We start from the raw sequence: 24,874 nt of genomic DNA on the forward strand, positions 1-24,874 counted from the left end.
CGAGTCCGCAGCCTCGCGGAGCAGCCTGCTCCGAACCCGGCGGGACGTCGATGTCGCTTTGGCCTCCCACGGCCACGAACTCGGGGCCAAAACGCGGCTGGGGGTGCGGCGCGCCGGCCCCCTCCCTGCCGAGCAGGCGAAGGGCAGAGATTGCGTCTGGGATTGCAGCCTGCCCGTAGCAGGGCTTGGCGCGCCGCGGACCCCTGGGGGGTAATGAAAGCCTGTGGGGAGAGTATGGAGTGAGCCGAGATGGATTTTTCTCCATTAGCGCAGACCTATCATCCAGTTATCGCCCCTCGGCACGGCGTGCTCCGGCTCTGCGGTCTGTGCTTCCCGCGCCCCTCGCTGCCGCAGTGAGCGGCAGAGCCTCCCATCCATGTGCCCGGCTCGCTCCCGGCTCGCTCCCGGCTCGCTCCCGGCTCGCCCGCCTTCGTGCTCGTGGAGGACAGCTGATCCCGCGCAGGGCTCGGAGACGGGCGCCATGCCGGGGTGATGCCGGGAGCCGGGGCAATGCCGGGGAGCCGGTGCCGGTCCGCCCTGCCGCAGGGCTCGGCTCCTGCCTCCGTCCCGCATGCCCAGCCGGCACCGTGCGCCGGGGCAGCGTCACGGGCGCGCTGGCATCGCTCCTGTTGCAAAATCCAGCCGCTCGCGGCAGCCCACCTGCACCTCGCTCCCCCGCGCAGCCGCTACCTGCTTTGCGAGTCAGAGTTCATCGTTAGCCAGGAAATAATTAATTGCTGGGCAGACAAAAGGCCCCGCTCGGGCCCCCCCGGGGCCCCCGTCGAAGGGAGCTGTCAGGGGCCGCCGTGATGAATCGCGGCTGCTTCGGCCGCCCGCCAGAGCCTCCTGGAAATCCGGCCGCCGGCAAGCGGAGCACCAGAAAGGGGAAGCGGCGAAGGCGGGGAGCGATCGCCGGGCGCCCCGGCAGCGCCGGGGGGACGGAGGCCCCTTCTCCGCGTCGCCTGCGCTCACGGGGGCTCGGCGGGGAGCCGGCGCCCTGCTGCGGTGCAAGCGCGAGGAAGGGGGGTCGCGAGCCTCGTAAAGCCCCTGCTTTCGCCCATTTTCATTCACGTGTTTTAAACGAAGCAGGGCGGAGGAGACTAAAGCGTTTTGCAAACCAGGGCCGCTGGTGTCTGCTGCAGAAAGCCGTGATGACGGCGTGTCGTGGTGGGGCCTGGCTGCGCGGTCACATCTGTCTCCAGGGACCGGGGGGGACGGGTTGACCTGGTCCCCGCTTCGGGCAGCCCCGAACGGGCTCCGGTTTCGGGGCTCCCGCGGCCGGCGGGGTCCCCGCTGCCCCCGGGAGATGCTCCCCCCCCCGCCGCCTTTTCCCCTCCCGCGGGGGCTCCAGCGGTGCCCGCGGTGCCGGGGAGCGGCGCAGCTCTCGAGGAACGGCGCCGGGAGACGGGGAAGCGCCGCCGACGGCACTAACACAATTATCGTTACACTTTCCAGCCGCCGCCTCTCTGACAATGAATTTCTGATCTGATTAAATTTGCGCAGATCCCAACCGCACATACAAATGCCGGATGCCGTCGGGGAGCCGGGCGGGCGCGGGCTCTCCTGGAGCGGGGTCCCGTGGGAGGGCGGGGGTGGCCGGAGCGGCCTTTGGAAGCCCCTCGAGGCCTCCGGTCCCCGGAGGAGGGGGCCGCGCTCCGGCCCGGGGAGGGGCCCGGCAGCGGGAGAGGTCGCTGCGCTGGCAGGTGCAATGATTCGGGGGGTCTTGGGCGGCAGAGCTGGGGGGCCTGGGGGTGCTGCGGGGCTAAGGAAGGTGGAAAGCAGCATCTGGGCTGGGGGAGACGGGCAGGGGCGAGGGGCCGGCGGCGGCCGCTCCGGGGGGAAGAGCCCTCGTGCCCCCCGCCCGGGCCAGCGAGCCCCCGCACCGCCTGGCACCGCCGAGCCGGCCGCCTCTGCAGGCGGGACGCCGCGGCGATGGGCTGGTGGGCTGCGGAGGGAGGGGGACTGCTCCGCGCCGCCTCGCATTATTATTGAGTTTAACCTACAGTCTTCCTTACATGCCACAGTGCCCGTAACTAGTGCAGAGGCTGCTTTTATGTGCAAATGAGCCTTTTTTTTTTTTAATCTTTGACAGAGAATGTGCTGTGTTTACATAACAGAGGGCCCCGGTACTCTGGAGAGGGCCACTGACAGCGCTGGCAGGAGATGTTAGGAAAGATCTAACATTTCTGATCTCTGTTTAGCCAGAGGCAGTGAGAGGCAGCCCGGGAGCCAGGGAGGGCGGCCGCGGGGAAACGGCCCTTTCCCACCGCCCGGGGCCCCCGGGTCGGCCAGGGAGGGGGAAGCGGGCGCAGGTGCCGGGTCGGGGCACGGGGCGCTGCCGGAGCCGGTGCCGGGCGGGAAGCCGCAGGGCTCTCCACGGCCTCCGGCCCCGGCCCCTTCTCTGATTTTAGCCTTTGCGGGCCGGGCGATGCCCCGTGGTGCAGCAGCGTCTTGCAGTCACGGATGGACCAAACGCCGGCGATGGGAACCGCCTTTAGCCGCGGCCCCGGGAGAGAAGGGCCCGACTCAGCTCCGCTTGAAATGCACCCGCTGGGCGTCCCAGCTCCCGGGCTCCCGTCCGGCACTGCGGCAGCGTTTCGGGCGCTTTGGATGGATTCGGAGGGGGGAGCGTTACGTGGCCCCTGGAAACACCGTCCCCACGTGCAGGGCGATGCCGGGTGCTGACCGCTCCGTCTCGCCTCCCTCACCCCAGGGCTGGGGACCAGGTTGGTCCTGGGAGACGGAGCCCGTGACTTCCCAGCCCGGCTTCCGGCACCCGGGCTGCGGTCCCTGGCACGAAACACCCTGGGTCGCCCGAAACGGCGGGCAGGGGTGCAGGAGGGGCGGGAATCGCCGGGGCAGGCGCTCGGGGTCTCGGCCTGGACCCGGCCGTCGAGGCGCCGCACGGAGACCTTAAGCATCCCAGAAGCTCCCGGTCTGCAGAGACCGTGCTGGAGCCGGGCACGGAGGGGAGCAGGAGCGCCCGCCTCTCCCAGCTCTGCCCCTTTCCCGGGAAAGGTTCCCGCGTCCACTTCTCCCGCATTTTCTCCAGCTCTCAGGTTTTACCGAAAGCGTTCGGACGCGTTTCGGTCGGAGCGGAGCAGCTGCTCGCTCCCGGGTGACCTGGCGGCTGCGTCCGCGCTCCGAAGGCTCCTCGAGCCGGGCCAGGTCGGAAAATGACCCCGCGCCTGAGGCCCACCAGGTTAAAACACATGCATTCAGGAGAGTTCGTTAATGGCAGTATTGATTAGCCTCAGCACTTGGCTAACGAGCTTCCATGCTAATGAGGGGTGAGCGGTGTGACTTGCAGCAGCTGCTGCAATTGCGGGGAGCTTTGATGAGGGGGGTAACGAGAGCTGGGGCTGCCTGGGGTGCTCGTGCTGGGACCGGCCGGTGGCTTGCAGGGAAACTTTGTGGGAAAGGGAATAGTCTTGTGCCAAAGGTATGTGTTTCCGATGGGGATCTGCTCTTTTTTCATTCTGGGAAGTGCATAACCTTGGGAGGCAGAGGGAAACCTGCCTTGGCTGTGTCTGTCTCAATCAATCAGCTATATATATATATATATATATTTAAATATATATGTGCACCGCCCTCTCCCTCCAGCACATCATTTGCTGCTGTACTTTGTCACCGCGGCCGTATCCAGCCACCGTCTAATCAAGGCTTGTGTTAAAAGGTCTGCGTTGCCTGGTCAGGTTTGGTGCCAAACCCGCGCGGTGTTAAAGCTCCTGCCTTTTCCTTAGCGGGGGATTCTGAGGGAGAAAAGGGCTTTTTCAGAGGGAGGAAACAGCCCGAAAGGGGTTCACGGGGCCGTGGAAAGCAGGCGACTGAACTGCAGCCTGGGACCCGCTCTTGCGGGGCTGCAGCAGCGCGGTGGCTCTTCCCTGAAAAGCTTTTTGTTTTTTGAACTTGTTGGCTTTTTCCTTTTTTTTGAAAACATATGAAAGAGGAAATTTCTTCTTTTCCCCCTTTCTCTAGCAGTTCCTCCTCCGCTCGTCCCCCTCGGGCCCTGTTAGTCCTTGTTTCCTGTGCGATGCAGGAGGAGAACGATACCCAAATCTGGCTTTTCCCACGGGCTTTTCCATTTCTCTGTGTAGCTCTGCAAATCCCCCCGCTTTGGGGAGGGGGAGAGCCGGGCTCGGGGCCGCGGGAGCTGGCGGCGAGGCCCTGCCTTGGGGCTTCCCTGACCGCTGCCCCCCGACACGTCCGCCCCGGGTCCTCGGGGACTTAACGAACGCTCATGCAGCCGGGTTAACTTTACGGGCGCGCAGATGTGGGTCTGGCTGCAGATTAATACGTGTGGTCGAGGGCCCGTCTCCCGGGATGAGTGCGTCGTCGGGAGAGCGTTTGAGATGTGCGAACGGGGGAGCCAGCGCTTCTCCGCCGAGTGCTGCAGGTTCTGCAGACTTGGGTTTGCATTTAAACAAATTCTGTTTTCTTCTCTGTTATAAAGTCTCCCCTTCGCCTGGGGGAGCGCGGATTGCTGCTCTTCTCCGAGATCCGCAAACAGGCTGAAATAATAGCTCCGGGTGTACCCATTTATCTGCGTGTCTATCTACTCATGCATCCCATCTCATCTTGCTCTGTCACCCGGTCCTGTAATATCTCAGCATCTCCCTAAAGCAAAAGATGACAATAAAGTGTAAATGGGGAGTGTTGGCTCTGGAGCATAATGATGGCAATTTAGACGCCAGCCATAATTTTTCCCCCGTTGCCCCAGGTAACAGGAAGAGTTGTCTCCTGCGGGAGCACGGGCAAAGCCCATATGAGGTTACCTCCGCTCTCCTGCGTCTAATGGGCCCCTGCGTTTCTCTGACTGTCATTTACATTAAAAAGAAGGGGAAGGGAAGTGTCGGTAAATGAAGACGAGTGAGCCTCAAGAGGGCGAGATTGAACCAGCCTGGAGCCTCCCGCTCCCCCGGAGATGGAGCCTGGTGCACGGGCCCCGCCGGACCCCCAGCCAGTCGCACTGAGCACCGGCACCGAGCCGGCCCAGGACCATCGGGTGCCGAGCGCCGGGATGCGGCCGGACGCGCCTTTCCCGCGAGCCCCTCTCCGGCGGGATGGCGAAGCGGGACGGGGCCCGGCCGCCCTGTTCCTTAACGTCCCCTGTCTGGCTCGTTCCTCCGCCGCTCCCGCGCGGCGATTTGGTCGCGATTTCCCGGCACGTCCCGCGCCGCGGGCTGGCGGCGGTCACCTGCGGCGGGGAAAGCAATCGCCGGCAGCCGGTGTCCGTGCCGCAGGGCCATTTGCATGCCATTACCCGGAGCAGCCGGCCCGCCGGCCCCCCCGCGGCCCCCCCACCAGCGTGTCAGCGCCAGGCCGACGGCACGTGCAGCCCCGACGGCGAGTTTGGGGGAAAAGCTTTTGGTTTTGCTTTTTTTGCTTTGCTTTTTTTTTCCCCTAAAAAAAGAAAAGCGAATGCTGGGTTTGCAGCCGAGGCAGCCGGCCCCGTGGGAGCGGGAGCACCGAGCCCGGGCGCTGCCGCAGCAAAGTTTTCTCATGCAAAATGCCCGTTTTCGGCAAAGCGGAGCAGGCAGCGGTGGTGCTCGGATGCGTGGCACTGGGCAGCCCCCGGGCTCGGGTCGCTGCCTCGTCGAGCCGCCGCGGCTCTGCGGACGGGCATGGGGCTCAAACACTCGGAAAATCAGAAGTAAATATAATCCCTCCTCCGTTATCCCTGTTTTGCAGTTTGTTTCTGCTGAATATCAGCGCTGCTCCCCCGCCTTGGCCTTTGCTGTCCGTCGCTGGGCGCGTTCACCTCGCTGACTCGGTGGGGAAAAAAGCGGCAGAAATGTGAACGCAGCTGGTGCCGGCCGGGAGGGAAGGGCGAGGCGCTCGGCAGCTCTTCCCCACGGCAGCGCGGGCTCTCCCGGCCCCGGCCTCCCCTCGGCCTCCCCCCGGCCTCCCTCCTGCTCCTTCTTTATTTTTTTAATTAGCTGATTCGCTATCTCGCGCCGAGCCGCGTTCCCAACCACTACGCTCAGGAAACCTCATTAACAGAGATCAAAAGGAGCTTTTAATGATTTATAAAGGTGCAGCAGTTTGGAGAAATTAAATAATTTACGTGGTGCGTGTACGGCAGGTCCCCCCGGACCGCGGCGCGGGCGGACGGCGAGAGGCAGCCTGCGACCACCGGGGACACGGGACCGCCGGGACCACCGCGGCCGGCTGCCGGGGCTCGATCGGGGCCGCCCCGCGCGTCGCTGCCGGAGGAGCCGTGGGGACGTCGGTGGGGACGTGCCCGAGTGCGCAGTGGCGTTTGCAGGAGCTGTGGGGAGGTCAGAGGAGGAGCCCGGTCCTCTCCGGCCGCTCCAAGCGCTTCACCCGCGCGGCTGAAGCAGAGCTCGTTTTGCTCCCGCCGCGCCGGCCGTCACCGCCTCCGGGGCCCAGGCGTCCGGGCGCAGCGGCTCCGCTCCGGCACCTGTTGCCTCCTGCTTCGGGGCTTCGCTCCGGCGCGAGCCCGGCCGCGCGTCCCGCGTGGCGGAAGCAGCACCAGCGATCGAGCGAGGAAAGTTAGCGTGCGTCCAGGGCGCTTTATTAAACAGGCAGCTAAAATACCCCCCCGCCCCCGGGGCCGTGCCGGGGCCGCGCGGCTGCTGCCAGCGCAGGACGATGCTCTGGTCCCAGGCGTTTCCGTGCGGGCTGTCCAAGGAGAAGGAGAAGCAGACGGGAAAACGAGCGTAAACGCTGCCGGCATGGAGCCCGTCGCGAGCCGCGGACGTGCCAGGAGCCAGCAGGGCGGCAGGATTAACGGAGAAAAGAGCTGTGACATTGCTGAAGGGAGTCACCGGCTGGCGCTGCCCGGGGAGCCGTCCCCGCCGAGGCCGCCCGTGCCGCCTTCCCGCCGGGTCGTGCTTTAACAGGCGGCCGGGGAGCGGCGGGCGAGGCTGGGGGCTGCTTTCGGGGGGGGCTCGCTCTGTTGTATTTTGCTCCGTAATAGGCTTATTACTCCTGCTCACGCTGTGACTGTTTGAATGGAGATTTCGAGAGATGAAAGTGTCAGTGAGGTTTTTACGTGCCCCGGGATGGACCCGGCCCCCCCCCCGAGCCGCCGGTCCCGCGGTGCTGCCGCGCGGCCGTTCCACGCCCCTGCTCCTCCGATGGGTAGAAACCGCCTAATTTCCAGCCTCAATTTATTCATGGCCAGTTTATGCCCATTTGTTTACGTGCCAGCGCTGTTCTTCAGCTTAAATAGCTCTTTCCCTTCCATAATATCTCCCCCCCCACATGTTTTAGCGAGAGCAATCATATCTCTTTTCAAGCTGCTCAGGAAAGAAAAAATCTGAATCGTTTAACCCTTGGGGCACCGGCTGGGCCGGCGGGGCGTCGCTGCCCGAGGAGGCGGACGTGCTCCGTGCCCGCGCCGGGGAGGGGAAACCGAGGCAGGGAGGGCGGCGGGGCCGGGTGCTGACGTGCTGCAGCCCCGTCCCCGCGAGCGGAGCCCCCCGCCGCCCCCGGCCTCCGGTTTCGTTTGGAATCGTCCCTGCTTTGTGACTGGGGTGAAACTGGGATGAAACTGGGCTGGTTTCTCCCCGGCGCTGCCCCCTCGCTCGTGCATGCGCCCGTCCGAGGGCTGCGGCGGCTGCGCGCGGCTCGTCCCAGCCCGTCGCCACTCTCCTGGGCTCGCCGTGGAGGGGGCACTTTCGCTGTCCTCGGAGGGTCACTTTGGGATCCAAATTTAGATTAGAAAAAGGAAAAAAAAGCAGAGAGCCAGGGCGAGCACGCCCCGCTTCAGCAAACAGGGGCGGAGATGATTAAACCTTTCTCTTGGTGGAAATCTCGCAGCCGGGGTGCCGGGAGCTGGGGCAGGATCGTGCTAATGACCCCGCTCTTGTGGCAGGCTGCTTTCACGCAGCGCGTCCACAAAAGCGGAGCAAACCTCCTCCCCGCGCCGTTGTGCCGTGCGGCGCCGTGAGCCCGGGGCCTCGTCCGCCGGGGCCCGTTGAAAATCCCGGGGTTTCGAGCGGCGCCTTTCATCCGCTCCGTGACTTTGAGCGCTTCGAGGTCGCGTTCGCAGCCGTCTCTGCAGCCGCAAAGGCTAAAAACTCGTTTTGCAGTAAAACCCTGGCGGGCTCCGGGCAGTGCGGATGCCCCGCGAGAGCCGCTGCGTGTCCGGGACTGCACGGGGCCGGTGCTGTGAGACATCCCCCCGAGCGGGAGCCACGGTCTTTCCTGCGGGACCTGCCGGGTTTTGGCACATGGGGCTCCGGGGCGGCTGCCCCCCGCGTGCAGGATGGGGCCGGGGTGCCGGCGGCGTGACCGCGGCTGCGCGTCGGAGCAAAGCATCGTTACGACGGAGGCCAAGTCAGACGCTATCAGGCTTCTGGCAGAATTAATGCGAGCCACCGCTGCGAAGGGAGAGCTCTTCCGCATGATATTTCAAACAGATTGGAAATAGATGGGATATTTATTTTCTTGGGATATTAAAATAAAAAAAAAAAGGTGGAGAAGAAATTGCAGAGCGCGGCTTTGCGTGAGCTCTCCCGCGCGGGCCGGGCAGCGGGAAGCCTGCGCCGGGGGCTGGTTGTGCCCTCCGCGGCGATGCCCGAGCGTCCCGAGCGCGGGGCGGTGGGGGGGCAGCGCGGGGAGGGGGCAGCGCCGCCGAAGCCGCCTCATTAGCTCTGATATTTTATTCCAGGCAATTTCACTCCAATGGATTCTGCTCTTGTCATGCAAAAGCGGGGCGGGCACGTGACGGGAAAGTTATCAATTAATAGCCGGGGTGAAACGGTGGCGGGCGGCTGCCAGCGGGGCCGGAGCCCATCCCCAGCGGGCGCAGAGGCCGGTGGCACCTTGGCGATGCCCGCGGGCGAGGGCTGGGGTGATGGAGCGTGCACGTGGTCTGGGGAGCCTCCACGCCCGTGCCTGCTGCCGGCAGAGCAGCTCCGGCCAAAAATAAGCTGGAAAAGCACCGTGGCGGAAGCCCTGGACCGGCACTGCCGGCACCGTCGTCCTCCCCTCCCGTCCCGTCCCGTCCCGTCACCAGCGTCCCCGGGCTCGAGGTGGCATCTGCCACCTGGATCCCCCAGAGCTCGTGTGCATTTTCAGCGTTGCAGGGTGGCTGCTGTCCCTCCTGTGATCCGCGTCTGCTCTAAGCTCCCCGTTTCTCGGGGGTCGCCCTGAGCCTCCCCGGGGGCTCCCGGGCCCCGGACCGCCATGCCAGGCAGTGGGGAAGGGGGAGCATCCGCGGGGGCCGCGGCTCCCTCGGAGCAAGCGGAGGGGCGAAGCCTGCCCGCAGCATCGCGGGAGCCGGTGGATTCGCACGTCGAGGCCGCACTGAGCCCCGGGGCCGGGCGCTTCCTCCGCGTCGGGGAGCCGCCGCAGCCCCGCGCGCCGTCGGCCGGCTGTCAGGCAGCGCTAACGGTAACGAATGCCCCTAATGAAGCACCCAATTAGCCCGGCTCCCGGCCTTAATGGTAGCTGACAGAGCTGAAAGCTGCAAGTAGTCAGTTGTCAAGCGCGGCATCCCCTCGGAGGGGCCGTGGCCGCCGCGCCATCCGTCTCTGTCAGCTGCGGCCGCAGCTTCCCCGTTAACCCCTTTGGCAGCCGCCGCGGGAGCCTCCGGAGATGCCGCGGGACCGCGGGAGCCTCCGGTGATTCCATGGGAGCATGGGAGCATCCCAGCGATGCTGCGGGACTGCAGGAGCCTCCAGTGATGCTGCGAGACTGCGGGAGCCTCTCGGTAGCCCTCGCCCCGGGCCATTTCGCTGGAGCACGTGGATTATTCCCCTTTCCATGAGCATTTAAGCCCGGGGCATTGCAGGGATGGCAGTTGCGCTGCTGCCGCTGGGTGAGCGGGGACGATGCCTGGGACGGCTGCGGTCGCGGGGAGCTGGGCTGCCTCGGGGGGGAACTCGCTTGGCTCGAGGCGGTTGCGCGTTTTACGCGTTGCTTTGCCGGAGGAATCCTGTCTCCCCGTGGGCTGAAAACCCCAGGATTTGCCCCGTCCTCGCCCGACCTCCTGGCGCAGGGTCTTGGGGGGTCCGACACGTGTGGGGGGGGTCCGACACGTGCCTCCAGCATCCCTGCGCGCGCAGCGGCCGTGCAAGCGATGAGGCGGATCCGGAGGAAGCCCGGGCTGCCCCGTTCCTCCGGGCAGGTGCTGCAGAGCCCCAGTCGCGCATCGCGTTGTGCCGGCGCTGCACAAAATCACGAAGCGATGATTCGAGAGCAGCCGATTTGGGGCTGCCCGGCGCCAGCATCCTCGCCGGGAGCCGGAGCTTCCCGGGCGGCAGGGCCCGGAGCGGGGCCACGTGCCTTCGGGAACCGGCGGAGGGGAACAAATGAAGAATGAAGGTGAAATTGCAAGGCGGAGAAGGAGGGAGGAAAAGTTTGCAGCCGTCACGGCGGGGAGGAGATGGGGGAGCGGGAGGCTGCTGTTGCCGCCGGGGACGCGCTGGCGATGGATCGCGGGGATGCAGTGGGGACGCGCTCAGCGCGGGGCTGCGAGGGCAGGCGGTGGCTGTCCTGTGCCTCGTCCGCCACTGCCGCTCCCGGCTGGCTTTTCAAGGTGTTCTTATGTTTTTATGGTTATTTTGAAGCAGAGGAATTAGCAACGCGCCTCGCCGAGGCGGTTCGCCCCCGGCGCGTTGGTCGGCGCGGCTGGCAGCCCGGCCGCGGGCGTTGCGCGGGCGAGAGCGCCCGTTCCAGACGGCGGGTTTTTAAAATGCTGTTGACGTTTTGCAAACCGAATGACTTAAACGATAACAAATTAGCAGACGGCTCCGCGCGCGCGTGTGAATCGGCGCCGGCACGTGAGCAGAGCCGCTTATCGGCGCGTGCCTCGACGGCCGGCCCGTGCGTGTCCCCTCCCCGCGCTGGGCTGTGTGTCGCCTGCCAGCGCCGCTGTCCGTGCGTGCAATGCAATGCAATGCGCCCCGTGTCCGTGCGTCCGTCCTGTGCAGCAATCCATGCATTTCCATGCGCCGCTCCGTGCACGTGGGGGTGCGCGCCCTTGCACGCCCGCCGGACTCGCGAGAGGCTTCCGCGGCGCCGGGTCCCCCCCGCTGCTTGGTCCCCGTGTCCCCGCAGCGCTGGGGCCGCTCACAAGCCCTGGCAGCTCCCTCCAAATTGCTGCCGTTTCGCTCAAAAGTGCAACGAGATTATTTTGTACGCGCGGATAATCTGGGCGATAAACTCGGGGGCTTCCGGGAGCGGAGAGGAGCAGCAGCACCCTGCCACCCCGCCGGGGTCCCAGCCCCGTCCCCGTCCCCATCCCGCGGATCCCACCGGATCGCGGCAGCTCCCCGGCCCACCCGTGCCCCTGCTCCGGGGGGGCGGCAGGGCCGTGCCGCGGCGCGCGGGACGCTCGCTTTGGCGGGGTGAAGCCCCGCAGACGCTCGTGCCGGGAGAGGCTGCTTTAAAAACCACTTGGGCCGCGGGAACGTGCTTATTGCAGCGTTCAGCAAAGCCGCCGGGAGGGAATATTTGATCAGGCAGAAATGTAATATTTATAGGAGGGGGTGAATCAGCAGGGGGAAACGGAGACATAAATAAAGATTCGCCGGCGGAGAGCAGCCAGGACGGATCCGAGACGTAGCGAGACAAAGTCACCCCGAGCCGGGGGAGGGCGGGGGGCCCCTCCGGCCCCTCTGCGGCTCCTCTGGCCCCTCTGCTGCCCCTGCGGCTCGTCCCCTTGCAAAGCCCCTCGGGTCGGGGGGCCGTGCAGCGCGGGGCCATGGGCCGCACGCCGTCCCACGCCGCGGGGGCCGGGCCGGAGCTGAGGTCGGGGGCGCTTCGCCGGCGGCTCCATCGCATCCTCGTGCCGCATCCCCGGGGGCCAATTAGCACCTCTCGCCGGCCCGAGCCGATACTCATCAATTCAGAGCCACCTGGACACCATCTGCCTCTCCGCGCTGCTCCGGCGGGTCGAGGCACTGGGGTCTCTGGCCGGCTCGGCTCGGCTCGGCATGGCACGGCGGCCTCCCGGGGCCCCCGGCTGCGGAGAGCCCTGTCCCGTCGCAGCACGGGCCGTGGTGCAGCGCGGTGTCCCCTGGGCGGTCACCCTCGCAGGAGCAAAGCTTTTTTTCCTTGCACATAAATTAAAATTTTGGATATTCCAGGTTTACCTGTTGCCTCGTGGCCTCGACGGCGCCAGGCTCAGGGAGCAGCGTGCCGTTTGCAGCCGGGAGCCTCGCGGCCGGCGCTGGGGGAGCGCGGGTGACCCTGTCCCCCCGCGGCGAGGGGCCGGGGCCGGGGGGCGGCTTGCGGGCGGCTCCGGGGCTTTTGCTGGCCATGGGGTGGGGAGGTTTCTGCAGCGCGGGGTGCGGGCGCTGCCAGCGATGGGCAGCGAGGGAGGGGGCAGCGCGGTGGGAAACAGCAGAGATGCCCCGTTCTCCTTCCTGGGGTGTCTGCGCGCGGGGCCGGCAGAGGCGGCTGCTGCCCGGGGGTGCCGGGGTGCACGGACGCAGCCGGGTCCCTCCAAGGCGCGGAACAGCCCTCCCTCTCCCTCTCCCTCTCCCTCTCCCTCTCCCTCTCCCTCTCCCTCTCCCTCTCCCTCTCCCTCTCCCTCTCCCTCTCCCTCTCCCTCTCCCTCTCCCTCTCCCTCTCCCTCTCCCTCTCCCCCCACGTTAAATGGCGCGGTGCTCGTTGGGGCCGGCGCTCGGCAAAGGGCTGGTGCGGGACGAGGGGGCCCCCGAGGTGCTTTCGGGAAGGAGAACCGGGGCGGCGAGTGCAACGGGGCTGCAAAAAGGGGGCTGCAAAAAGGGGGCTGCAAAAAGGGGGCTGCCAAGGGGCCGCTTCCTTGGCTCCAATGCAAATTCAGCCCCGAGCGTCGCGTGCCCAGGAGCGAAACGCAGCCCTGCTTCTCTGCCCTCATTTCCCAGCACGTTCACCCTTTTCCGGGCGGTCTCGGGGGTGAATCTCGCGGCCGGTCCGGCGGCCTCGGCCGGGCTCCCGGCGGCTCCCCACGGCGCTTCCTCACCCCCGCCCCCCTCCCCGCGCCAGCTTGGCCCCCCCCCCCCCGCCCCGCAGCCCCCACGCACCCGCTCCGGCGCCTGTGCCATTCATCACCGCTAATCAGCTTTAATTCAGCAATTTGTCGGTCCAGCAAAGGCCCTTGGAGTTAGTTGATTTTTTTTCAAAAAATATAATTATTATTATTATTCCCCTGATAAGCACGAGCCCTTCTGTTACAATCGTCTTTGCTTGGGCTTTAATAACAATCATTAAAATAAATAATTTTTTCAAATAAAAGGGAGAGAGAGAAGAGGGGGCTTAAATTTTTTTTATTGTTTTGTATGCGTTTGAAAATTGTTTCCCAGTAAATCGCGGCCCTTTGTATTAATTTTACATTTTGAAACGTTACCTTGCCGGGGGCAGGGTTGGCACGAGCGACTCGGAGAAGGAGCGAGAAGGAGAGGGAGAGACAAGCCCTGCTCCTTAATTAGCGCCGTTGCCTGCTCGATCAGAGGCTCGCGAAGGCCGTAACGAGCGGGAGGCGGCGGGGGGGCTCCGCGCGGCTGCTCCCCGCCGTCGGGGCTTTCGGCAGCCCGGTCCGGGGTGTGTTGGCGGTGGGCGAGAGGACCGCGCTCAGGTTCCCCGTGTGATGAGTTTGGTGCCGTTCTCAGCCCCGTTCTCGGCTGCCGGGGCCTGAAATCGCCTTTTTTTCAGGGTGCTGCAGAGAGTCTCCCTAAAACGGGGAGCAGTGGGAGAGGCATGGACCCCCCCCCGCCGTTTCCCGCGATTCCTGGCCGTTTCCCGCGGTTCCCAGCCGTTCCCATGCTCCGGCGTCCCGCGCCGCTGCGGACACAGACTTTCTGTTCGAGGCAGAGCAGCGCGGCGGGAACCCCAAATTAATTAGCAAAGAAAACTCAGCTCAACCTGGGGGGGGGGAAAGGCAGGTTGGCTCCTGGGGGGGCGCGGGGATGGGAGCGAGGGGGTTTTGCCGGATGCAGCAGCCGACGGTGCCGGCGGCACAAGCGAGCGGCGCGGAGGGAGCGGGACGCGGAGCCGGCGGCTCCCGGGAGCACGTGGCACCTCGCTGCCGAAGACGGGAGCCGCCGCCGTCCCGCGCGGTCCTTCCCCGGCTCCGCTAATCCCTTAATCTCCCAGATAATCAGCACCAAAAACGTAAATTACAATAGGATCGCGGCGCCCGTCTGCATTAATACCAAAAGGTTTGATGGCATCGCGAGGAATAATGATTTTTTTTTGCTGCTCATCACCAACCATTGGCCGTTTGTTCATCTTAAAACGAGGAGGGGCTGGATGTAACGGCGCAGGGGTAACGGGGGGGGGAGGCCGGGCGCCGGGGGGGGGCTCGGGAGGGAGCCGGCGCCGGGGCGGGGGGGCTGCAAACCCCGCCGCGATGCCGCCGCCTCGGCGCGGGGCCTCGGTTTCCGCGGGCGGGCGGGCGCGGGGGTCGTTCGGGGCGAGGCTGGGGCTCAGCGCCCTCCGCCCGCAGGTTCCACGGCGGGGACTACACGGTGGAGGTGAGCATCAACGACTACCTGGACATCTACTGCCCGCACTACGAGGCCCCGCCGCCCGCCGAGCGCGCCGAGCGCTACGTGCTCTACATGGTGAACGCGGAGGGGCACGCCGCCTGCGACCACCGCCACCGCGGCTTCAAGCGCTGGGAGTGCAACCGGCCCGACGCGCCCGGCGGGCCCCTCAAGTTCTCCGAGAAGTTCCAGCTCTTCACCCCCTTCTCGCTGGGCTTCGAGTTCCGCCCGGGCCACGAGTACTACTACATCTGTGAGTGGGGGCCGGGGCCGCGGGGCGATGGTGCCGGGCGGCCGCTTCCCGGGGAGGCGTCGGGGCCGCGGCCGCGGGGTCAGGTCCTCTGGCGACGCGAGGACCGGGCTGCTCCTAACCCCGCCCGGAGCGGCTGGACCCGGAGGTCAGAACCGGGCAGGATGCAGAAAGCAGCGCTGACCCCGTCCCAAGCCCATTGCAGCCGTGGGAAAAAATAAGCCGGTGGGGCTGGGGTCAGGCGCTGGGAGCTTTGCAATCGATATAGGGTAAAAAAACAAAAACAGACGAGAACCGGTGACCCCGAGCACTTGGCGGTGTCGCGGGGAGGCAGCGCTGCCTCTCGTGCTCGGGAGCTAACCGGCACCGTTATCTTCCTTAGTATTTCTCCCCCTTTTTCCTAAAGCATCTGTTTTCAGCCCACTTAATTTGTTCCTTTTATCTATATTAAATTACCATTTCCCCCCTCTCTCTCTCTCCCTGTAAAATGTCACTCGTGAAATAACTGCGTCTACAACTCTCTCTTCCCCCCCCGCCCCGTTTTATTTTATTTTTTTTTATTTTTAATGTCGTTAGGGAGAGATTACACAGAAGTAAATGGTGAAGCTGATCATTGCTAAACCGGTTAGGATTCATGTCATGCGGAACATTAGAAATTATGCCTCTTTGAGGAGCCGTATTTAGCAGACATGAAAGAAAAGAAATTACCTCCTCCTCGAGCTCGCAAATTGGAGCGCCATTAACCCCCCGGCACCCGCGCCCGCCGCCGGGTCACGGAGAAGAGCCGGCGCCCGCGGCAGGACCCGCTCCGGGCTCCTCGGTGCCCGGCCTTCGGCGCGGGGCGCTTGACCCTCTCCCGATGGCGGCGGCTGCTTTTCCCGATTTGGGCAAAGCGCGAGGGAGAAGAAAAGGAAAGGATGCAAAACAAGAAAAAAAGAAAGGGGGGAGCGAGCCGGCGTGGGGCCCCTGCCCCTGCCCCGAGCCGTCGCGCGGGGAAGGAGGGCTGGAGCCGGCGAGGGGCCCGGGCCAGCGTCCCTGCCGCCAGCGCCTGCGCGAACGCCGCCCCGGTCCCCTCTCCTTCTGCTTTAAATTAGGCTTTATTGCAAATAACACTCCCTCCCCGGCCTCCCTTCCCCCCCCCCCCCAAAAAAAGGAAGGAAAATGAAGTTCCTTTAAAAACACATAAATAAATATTACATTTTCTCCTGTTGAGAGGGGACTTTCACCAAGATAATTATTGCAATTACTGCCTTTATCTCTCCCAATGAGTATGATTTTTATTCTGTGCTTTCACCTCCGGTTTGCCCGCTACGGGAGCGGCACGGAGGCGCGCGGTCGCTCCCGCAGCCCGGAGCAGCGCGGGCGCCGGACCAGAGCTGCCGGGATGCAGCGGTGCGGCGGTGCATGGTGTGTGCAATGTGCACGGTGTGTGCAATGTGCATGGTGTGCATGGTGTGTGCAATGTGCACGGTGTGTGCATGGTGTGTGCACGGTGTGTGCAATGTGCATGGTGTGTGCAATGTGCATGGTGTGTGCAATGTGCACGGTGTGCAGGTCGTGCAAACCCCCCCCCTGCAGCCCCGACACTCGGTGTTTCTCTGTGATCTGGCAGCGACTGCCAGGAGGACGCGCGAGGGGCTCCGCAGCCCCAAGTGCCCCCGCGTCCCCGCGGGCTTTCGGGGGTCCCTCCGCGCTGCCGGCGAAGCTGCCCTGGGCTGCAGCAGGCCGGGGCGCCGGGTCGAGGGGGTTTTGCAGGCGCGGTCAGGTTGGCAGCCCGCTAGCAGCGAAGCGCCCGTCTGCCCGTGCCGGGCAGCAGCCCAGGGCGGCACCGGCATCTCGGAGAGCTTCGGAGGGGCCCGGAGGTTCGGGGGGGGCAGGAGGTTCCCCGCGCGCTGCTCCTGGGCTCACGGCACCGCGGTTTTCTCCCTCTCTCTCCGCAGCCGCTTCTCCCCCCAACATGGTGGACAGGCCCTGCCTGAAGCTGAAGGTTTACGTGCGGCCGACAAGTAAGTGCGGGCGGGGGGGGGGGAGCGTTTTGGGGAGAACCGGACCCAAACGCCCCAGCCGCGATGGTGCCGTCGGGCGATGCCGCGGGCGCGAGGGGCAGGCGGGGCGCAGGCTGCCGCATCGCCGCGGTGGCACCAAACCCGCCGCCTTTGCTTGCTGCTGCCCCTGACGTGCACCGAGCGCGCCAGGCCTCAGCTCGCCCTGGCGGCTGCAGCGGGAGCCCCGCGGGGGGGGCGGGGGGGGGCCACGCCTCAGCGGCTCCCCCTCCGCGGTCTCCCCCGCCGGGGTCTTGGGGGGCGGCTGCCCCACGTCCCGGCCGAGCGGCACCTCCGCGGGGGGGGGGTCCCCTGCCGGCACCCCGGCACCGGGCTCGGGGCAGCACGTCGTCCCCACGGCGGACGTTTGCCGCTGAGTTTCAGATGGGAGAAAGAAAAAATGGTAATCTCCGCGCAGTGGCTACTTTTCGGAATCAAATAACTCAGCCATTTAAAAAAACAAATTAATAATTTTCTTCTCCTGTTAACGTGTAATTAGCAAATGGCAGCAGCTCTCCCCGGGGAAGGGCTGAGTGCCTGTGAAATGTCACCATTTAAAAGGATCTCTCTCTTTTTTTTGTTTGCACGGCTTTAAAATAAAACCCAATATAATGAAACCATCTGTAAAAAATCATTCTGTTTGGTCCAGGACATAATGGGGGGGGAAAAATCCCTCCCGATGGTGTTTTTTAGTCTTTTTGCGATATCAGGGTGTCATCGTGCCGGTGCCTGGCGGGGACGAAGGGCTGCCTCGAGCGGCCGGGGCTTCGCCCGGGTTTTCCTGGGAAAAGCGGCTGGCGCTGCGGGATGCGGCTGGCGGGAGGGAGGGCGTCCCGGCCGCGCGCCCGCTCACGCCGCGCTCTGCCTCTCTCCTAGACGACTCCCTGTACGAGTCGCCGGAGCCGATCTTCACCAGCAACAACTCGTGCTGCAGCCTCGGGGTGCCGCGCGCCGTGCTCGCCGTGGTGCCCGTCGTCTGGACGCTGCTGGGCTCGTAGCCCCCGGCGAGGGGCCGAGCCGCGCCGCCCGTCGCTCCGCTTTCCCGATTTCCCGAGTCGCCTCCGGAGCGGCCCCGCGCATCCCACGGGCTCGGCGCAGCCCCGCTCCGGCGTCGGAGCCCCGGGAGCCACCGCAAGCGCCGCGCCGCCGCCGGGGACGGATCCGGGCCGGAGGGCGCCTTCCTCGCCGCCGCGGCTCGGCTGGCTGCGACCCTCCCCTAGGATGTTGCTTTTTACATTTCTAGACCAAAAATAGAGCCCTTTTTAAAAGATTTTTTTATTTTTGTTTTGGTTTTGTTGGTTTTGCCCCACTCGGTGCTTCCCCGTGCCGGAGACTGAGCCGCAAGGCGGGTGCCGCTCCCGGGGATGGCGGCGGTGCCAGGGGCTGATGGTGCTCGGCCCTCGCTGGCCCCCGGACGCGGCCGGAGCGATGCCGGGCCGGGAGCCGCGGACAGCGCCGGGACGCCGGACCGGCCGGACACGGACGCCGAGGACGGTGCCGGGGGCTCTGCCGCGCCGGGCGGCCCCGTGCCTCAGCCCTGCGGAGACGGGGGCGCGGACGGACGGACGGACGGACGGATGGATGGACAGACAGATGCAGGGCAGCCCGGAGGCATGGACGGACGGACGGACGGATGCGGGCGGCATCGCCGCCTCCTTGCCGCGGTGCTCGCGGGGGCAGCACCGGCCCCGCCGGCGGGGCGATGCTGCCCGGGGCTGCCCGGGGCTGGTGGGAGCGGGGGCCCCGGCTCCCTCCCCTCCCGCCCCAGCCCAAACCCGCGTTTCCCCCCCCCGGGGCTCGATTCCCTGCAGCCGTCAGCAGCGGCGGGTCGGTGCCGGGCCGGCGCGGGAGCTGCCCGCGGGCTGCTTTCCCCTTTCCCTCCTTTGCATTAAAAAAAGAAATGCAGAACTGAGGTTGGCCCGAGGCCGCGCGCGGCGACGCAGCGAGGGTCCCGCGGCCGCTCCTCGCCTTGCGCCGTGCCGGGGTGTCCCGGCCGCAGCTCCCGCGGGCTCCGTGCCCGGCGCGGGAGGACGGCGGGATGACGGATAACGTACCGCAGCGACGACCCCTTTCCACGGACGCCTTTTCCGAGCGCCCGCCAGAGCCTTCCCTTGCCGCCCGGGAGCCGCGGCGGGCTCGGCCGCTCCGTCCCTGTACATAGAGCCGGCAGGTGCTATACTGTGACCTTTTTTTTTTATGTATTGTTGAGAATGAATTTTATGGAAGGGTTTATTTTATTTCTATTTTATTTTTATTTTTTAGACTAGGAAGCTGAAATCTCGCAATAAGCTCATCTCGACCATCCAAAAAATACAAAAAGCGGTTAAAAAAGCCGCGTTCCCTGCCACCCCCCCGCCCCGCCCCGCCGCCCCCCGTGTGTCTAGAGCAGGTCGTGGTTCTCGAAGGCAAGCGAAAGCACCGTGTTCACCCCGCCGCGGCCGGGGGCCTCCGCAGCCCCCCCCCCCCCGCGGCCCCCCGCCACCGGCAGCGTGGTGAAGCCTGGCCTTCGGTCTGTGTTTTATATATATATATAGATTATATATATAAATATCTATATTGTGTACAGCGACTGTGAGAGAGTTAAGGAGAAGCGAGTGAGGAAGCAGCGCTCCGTGCCGCTGCGGGGTCGGGGGGGGTCCGGGGGGGCGCAGGGGGGTCTGGGCCCGGGTTCGGGTCGGTCCGGGTGGTTCTGCGTTGGGGAGCAGCCCCCGCCGCGGGGGGGGCTGGCTTTGCTTGTGGGTCTCCGTTCAGCCTAGCTTCGTCCTTAGACACGCCGCTTTCGTCCTCGACGTCGTGCTGATGGTAACCGCGTCACCACCTGGTTTGGATTCTGTATTTTTTTATAATAAAATAAAAGTAAATGTCCTGTGAGGCCCGTGCGTTGGAGAGCTGCCTGGTCCCGCGCGCCCTTCCCGCCGGCCGCTCTGCCGGGCGGCACGTTAATTACCGGAAGGATTTAATTACCGCCTTAATGAGTAACAATGGGTATTAAATTAATTAATATGCAATTGTTGATAGCGCTTAATTATCGGAGGCGATGCGGAGCAGCGCTCCGGGCTGGGCCCCGGCGTCCCCGGCACCGCGGGACCTCGCGCCGGCCGCTGCCTCGGTTCCCCCCCGCGCCCGGGCGGCGCGGGAAAAGCCGGAAAACGCTGCTTTTGGGGCCTGCCGCAGCCGGCCGTGCCGGGACGCCCGCCGGGGCCGAGGAGCCCCGTGTCCCGGTGCCGCCGTGCGAGTCCGGCCGATCCCCCCTGCAAAGCCGCCCTCGCGCGCGCGGCGCCCAGCTGCTCTCTTGCTTTAACCACTAAATAATTTTTTTGCGCAGCCCCTGCTCGTTTCCGGCGTTTAATGCATATTTCAGCATAATTAGCCGAATAGGAACAATCCGCTGTTAATTAATTCAGGCTCGTCCGGCTGATCCGGGGCGCTGAAGTTTGCCACGAGAGGGTGAGAGCCTAATGTTGCTTTCTAATAAGGGCCATCTGCGTGCCAGGGGCGGGGAGGAGCAGCAACCGCGACGCGGGGTGGCCTCGGCGTGGGGCAGGGAGCCGGCTCGGAGCCGCCGGAGAAGGAGCCGGCGCGGACTTGGGGAAAAAAAGATCTTTAGGCCAATTCTGTCGGTTTTTGAGGCCTGACTCATGATTCTTTCAACATTTGGGGCTGGAAATGCAGAGGTAAAAATAGCAAGCTGGCAGGCGCAGGGCTGAGACTGAGCTTTGATAGTCATTAATTGATGGAGTCGGGGATTTTTAAGGCCTAAAATGGCTCGTTTGGCTCCCGTGGTGATGGAGCCCGGGGCCCCGGCCTCCCGCGTGCCGCCGTCGCTGCTGGCAGCCGGCCCCGGGGCCCCTCCGCGGCGGCGCGGGAAAAGCGCCGGCTGCTCCGACGCCGGGTGGGGACGAGCAGCGGAGCAGATGGGCTCGCGCGGCGGAGCCGGCTCCCGTCTCGCCCTGCCGCTTCCCGAGCGTCTGCCGCCGTCGGGAAACGGGGAATTCCTCCGCGCGCTGAGGGAGGGGCCCGGAGCGCGTCCCGTCTGGCTGCCGGCGTCCGAAAAGGGGTTTTACGGGCCTGAGCCTCCTCCGGCACCGATCCCACGTCGCTGCCGCTCTTGTAGTTGGAGCGGGGACGGCGGGGACGGCGGAGCATCCCGCGGGGCAGCACGTCCCTCCCTCGCGCCGGCATCTCCGCGCGGGCGGCGGAAGCCCCTCTCCAGCAGCGGCTCTCATCCCACGTGTCCGGGGCTGGAAAAGGGCCGGAATCTCATCGGCTGGCGGAAACAAATCCCGCTTCCACCTCGGGACCTCCGTCATCTCCTCCGCAGCCGTAAATCCCCCGCCGGCCCGATCCCTCTGCGTCCACCGGCCACGCGCGGCACCGCGGCCCCCGGCGCCGGCCCTTCCCAGCCATCGATTTCCGCGGCGCGAGGCAGCCGGCTGTGTAATTGCCGCGGCTCTCGCCAGGTCTGCAGGGCCCTCGCCGGCGGGAAATGAGACTTTTCAGGCCACTAGACATCGGGGTTGTTTCTGGAGCTGTTAATCCCCCCCGTGCCGCGGCGGCGGGACGGTCCGGTGCTGCGGGGGGGGGGGGATGCCGGTGGGAAGGGGCCGCGGCGATGCCCGGTGCCGGCCGGCCGGGTTGCAGCCCGCGGCGCGGTGCCGGTGCGGAGCCGCGGGAGGGACCGGCCCCGCGGAGCATCGTCCGCTCCGGCTCCGCGGGTGCCGCTGCCGCAGGCGACCGGCATTACGCGCGGGCCAGTTGCTGCAGCGGGAGCCTCGCGCCCGGCGCCGCGTGCCGACGCCTGTCCCGGCGAGCCCGGTAATGGGAACGTCGCCGGGGGGGGGGGGAGCGCCGCGGGACCGGGAATGATTGCAAAGTTGGGGCTCTCCGCGGGAACCTCCCCGCTGCGGGAAGAACGTGTTTTCATTTCCCTGCCAGGTAGCAGATGGGAGGAAGCGCAGTGAATGCTAATGGCCCGGGCAGCGCATCGTGCCGCGGGCTGCACCGGCGGCGGACGGGGACGGCGCTCCCGGGACAGCGTTCCCGGGATGGGGAGGCTGCCGGGCCCCCCCGGCTCGGGCTGCTGGCGGCCCTGGGGTGGGGGGACCCCCAGACCCCCCAGCGGGGCCGAGCTCCCCGGGCACCGCTTTGCCCCCGGAGCCCCAGGACTCGGGAGTCTCCCAGCTCCCGCGGCGGCCGGCTGAGCTGCCCGAGCGTCGCCGGGCTGCCGAGCGGGAGGGTAAACACGGATGAATAGCCTTCATCCACGCCGGTAAATATTTTATATCGCACACCAAGAAAAGACACTCCTCGCTGAATGATTTATAAAGGAAGATCATGGAGAGGTTTCTATAAAATATGTAGGGCTCCTAATCCCGACATCATCAAGCAAAGAGGACCGAAATCATATATTACCTTTCCAGCAGCCTCGCAGGCTGCGGGGACACGGCTGACAAATAAAAGGGTGTTTACAGCCTTCGGCTGCTCCGGGGAGGAGTAATTGCAAGCGGGCCGGGGAGGGCGACGGGCCGGGGGGGTGGCCGTGGTGCAGCCCGGTGCGGGGCCGGCCATGGGGCTCGGCGCTGGCGTCTCGCCCCGCGCTTTGCTCCGCGTTGCTGCGCGTCGCAGCGCTGCTTTAGGGTTTTTTGCTGGTTTTTCTGGCTTGTCTCGGTTTTTGCTGCGGTTACGCGGGGGCGGTGGGGGCGGCGGGGCCCCCGGGCCGGGAGCAGCGCGGGAGTGCCGGCTCGGCCCCACGGCCCCGGTTTCGGCGGCAGCCGCGGGATCCCGCGCCGCGGCGGCATTAAGGGATTAGCGAGTTGTCTTGGCTCGCAATTGCAGATAAGTGCCGCATTTTGTATTATCTTTTCACACTGCACCGCGACGGATGACAAAGAGACAACATGGGTGTCATGGCCTTCAGCATATCATTAAGGGTAATTTGTCTTGCGGCGGGGGGGGGGGGGGGGAGGCGGAGAAGGGAGGGAAGGAAGAAGAGAGCGAGCGGAGGAGAGGAAAACCCAGCCGGGAGGAGAGAGGGGATTAAAGCCTAAGAAGAGGCGATTAGGAGCGAAACAGGAGCCGTGCGCGGGGACGGCGGGATGGCGGTGGCGGCCGGTGCCCACGTCCCCGGGTGCTGCCAGGTCCCCGTTTGGGGGAAAAAAAACCCAAAAGCGCCGGGGGGGTGGGTTGGGCCGGGAGCAGCCTTTGGACACCCCCGTCCCCTTTTCTCCTTGCACAGAGGAGCCCCACGAGGGTCCTGCCACCGCCCTGCAAGGGGACGGGGAAGGAATAAGAATAGCAAAAATGAGCAAAGCTACGGCGCGGCCGCCCCGCTCCGGGGGCAGAAGCCCCGCGTGGCCCCTTCTCGGCGCCGCGGCCGGGCGTCCCCCTCCCGCCCTCCCCTTCCGATAATCCTATTTTTGAAGCAGGGGATTAGGATCGATACTTCACTCCTAATGCTGCGGTAATGCAGCGCTGCACCGCCGGCGCCAGTTCCCCGCTGAACCACTTAAGGCAGTTTAAAGCCGTTGGCGCGCGGGAGTGCACTGAATGTGCAACGAGGGGTTGCGCGGCCAGGCAGCTCCGCGGCGGCTGGTGCAGCGGTGTGGTGGGTGCCGCCGCCGCCGCCGCCCTTCCTGGCTCCTGGCCGGATCCGGCCCTCCGGCAGCCGGGAGCATCCCGGCCCCGATGGAGCCGTGTCTTGCTGGTGCCCGGGACGCAGCCGCATCCCCGGCAGCTGGGCACACGGATGCCGCGAGGGATGAGCCGGGGCCGTGTCCCGCCTGCGGTGTTTCCCCGGTGTCCCTGTCGGCCTGGCCTGCAAGAGCGCTGTGTGAGCGATCCCCCGTGCAAATACCCCTTGTGCAAACATCCCTCGTGCAAGTGACCCTCATGCAAGCACCCCTTTTGTGCAAACTCCCCTTGTGCAATCGCTCCCTCGTGCAAACGCCCCTGGTGCAAACGCCCCTGGTGCAAACGCCCCTGGTGCAAGCAGCTGTGGCCTCGCTGCAGGGCACCGCCGGAGCGTGCCAGCCCGGGTCTCCTCGCCCACCACCCGCTCGACGCCTTCGCGCCGCCCCGGCCCGTCCTCCCCGGCGCGGCGGGTGCAGGGTCCGGCCGCCCCAGCTCTGCCCCACGCGGCACCGAGCGCCTCCGCCGCGGCGGGACGGCCCCGGCGCGGGGCTGGCGGGAGCGGGGGGGAACCCGGGGATATTGCACTCCGAATTGGCTGAGGGGCTTCGAGGCAAACTCCCAGGGAATAGAAACACAAATATTTCCATCCAGCGCTATAATTATGAATTAGAGCAAAGCTCTGTCTTTATTAGGTGCTAATAGAGATAAAGGGGGTTTGAAATGCAAGGCACAGCTATATAAATGCTAATTCACCCAGAGACCTTCCTCTCCCCAGACCGCAGAGAATGGAGGTTTCAAGGCAACTGCTCTCCAAAAAAAAACCCGAAGAGCAAACTCCAGGAAACCATTGCAGCAACTTAATTAACTTGGTTTAAGGAGGTGGCGTTTCCCCTCTGCTCGGCTGCCCGTGGCTCAGCCGTGGTGCCTCCCGTGCATCCCGGTGCCTCCCGTGCATCCCGGTGCCTCCCAGTGCATCCCATGCATCTCGGAGCATCCCGATGCATCCTGCGCATCTCGGAGCATCCTGTGCATCCCGTGCCTGGAAGGGGAAACCACTGAGGACTTCACAGGCCACATCGGCTCACTGGTGGCCCTGAGACCCAGGAGCAGGTTGGCCCACGTGGCAGAGCCAGGACGCGCTGGGTGCTCCTAGGAGCTCTCGATGCACCAGCGAAGCTGTCTGAGAAGCTCAGAGCCCAAGGGGAACCCGGTGGCCCCGGCTGGTGCTGATCTAATTGGGAGATGACTGGGGACGAGCAGCAGACCCTTCAGCAGAGCTTTAAGTGCTTGAAAGCTTTCGAGGTGGGTTATTAGGGAAACGAGTGGCACGGATCGTAACGAAGGGGAAGGGAGGCTCGCTAGCACTTGTCCTGCCTTCTGCAATCAGCCGATCGGTCCGGGCTCCCTGTCTGCGCCCGGCTCCCCCGTTTCTGCGGCGCTCTCTGCCGCGACGATGCCGGGCGCTCGCTGCTGCGCCGGCTGCAGACAACCCCGGCCGGAGCCTG

General features: G+C 65.4%; 1 protein-coding gene across 1 annotated transcript in view; it reads left to right on the plus strand.

The window, feature by feature from the left end:
• The window catches only part of EFNA2 (ephrin A2), a 38,807-nt gene extending 19,197 nt beyond the window's left edge, over positions 1–19,610 (plus strand). Inside the window, exons 2-4 of the mRNA XM_064497435.1 lie at positions 14,408–14,700; positions 16,638–16,703; positions 17,616–19,610. Of these exons, the coding sequence (XP_064353505.1) occupies positions 14,408–14,700; positions 16,638–16,703; positions 17,616–17,737 (481 nt within the window). The 3' untranslated portion in view covers positions 17,738–19,610. The remainder of the gene's footprint in view (positions 1–14,407; positions 14,701–16,637; positions 16,704–17,615) is intronic.
• Positions 19,611–24,874: the final 5,264 nt, after the last annotated feature.

Source organism: Dromaius novaehollandiae, chromosome 25 (assembly GCF_036370855.1).
Source record: "Dromaius novaehollandiae isolate bDroNov1 chromosome 25, bDroNov1.hap1, whole genome shotgun sequence".
NCBI lineage: Eukaryota > Metazoa > Chordata > Aves > Casuariiformes > Dromaiidae > Dromaius > Dromaius novaehollandiae.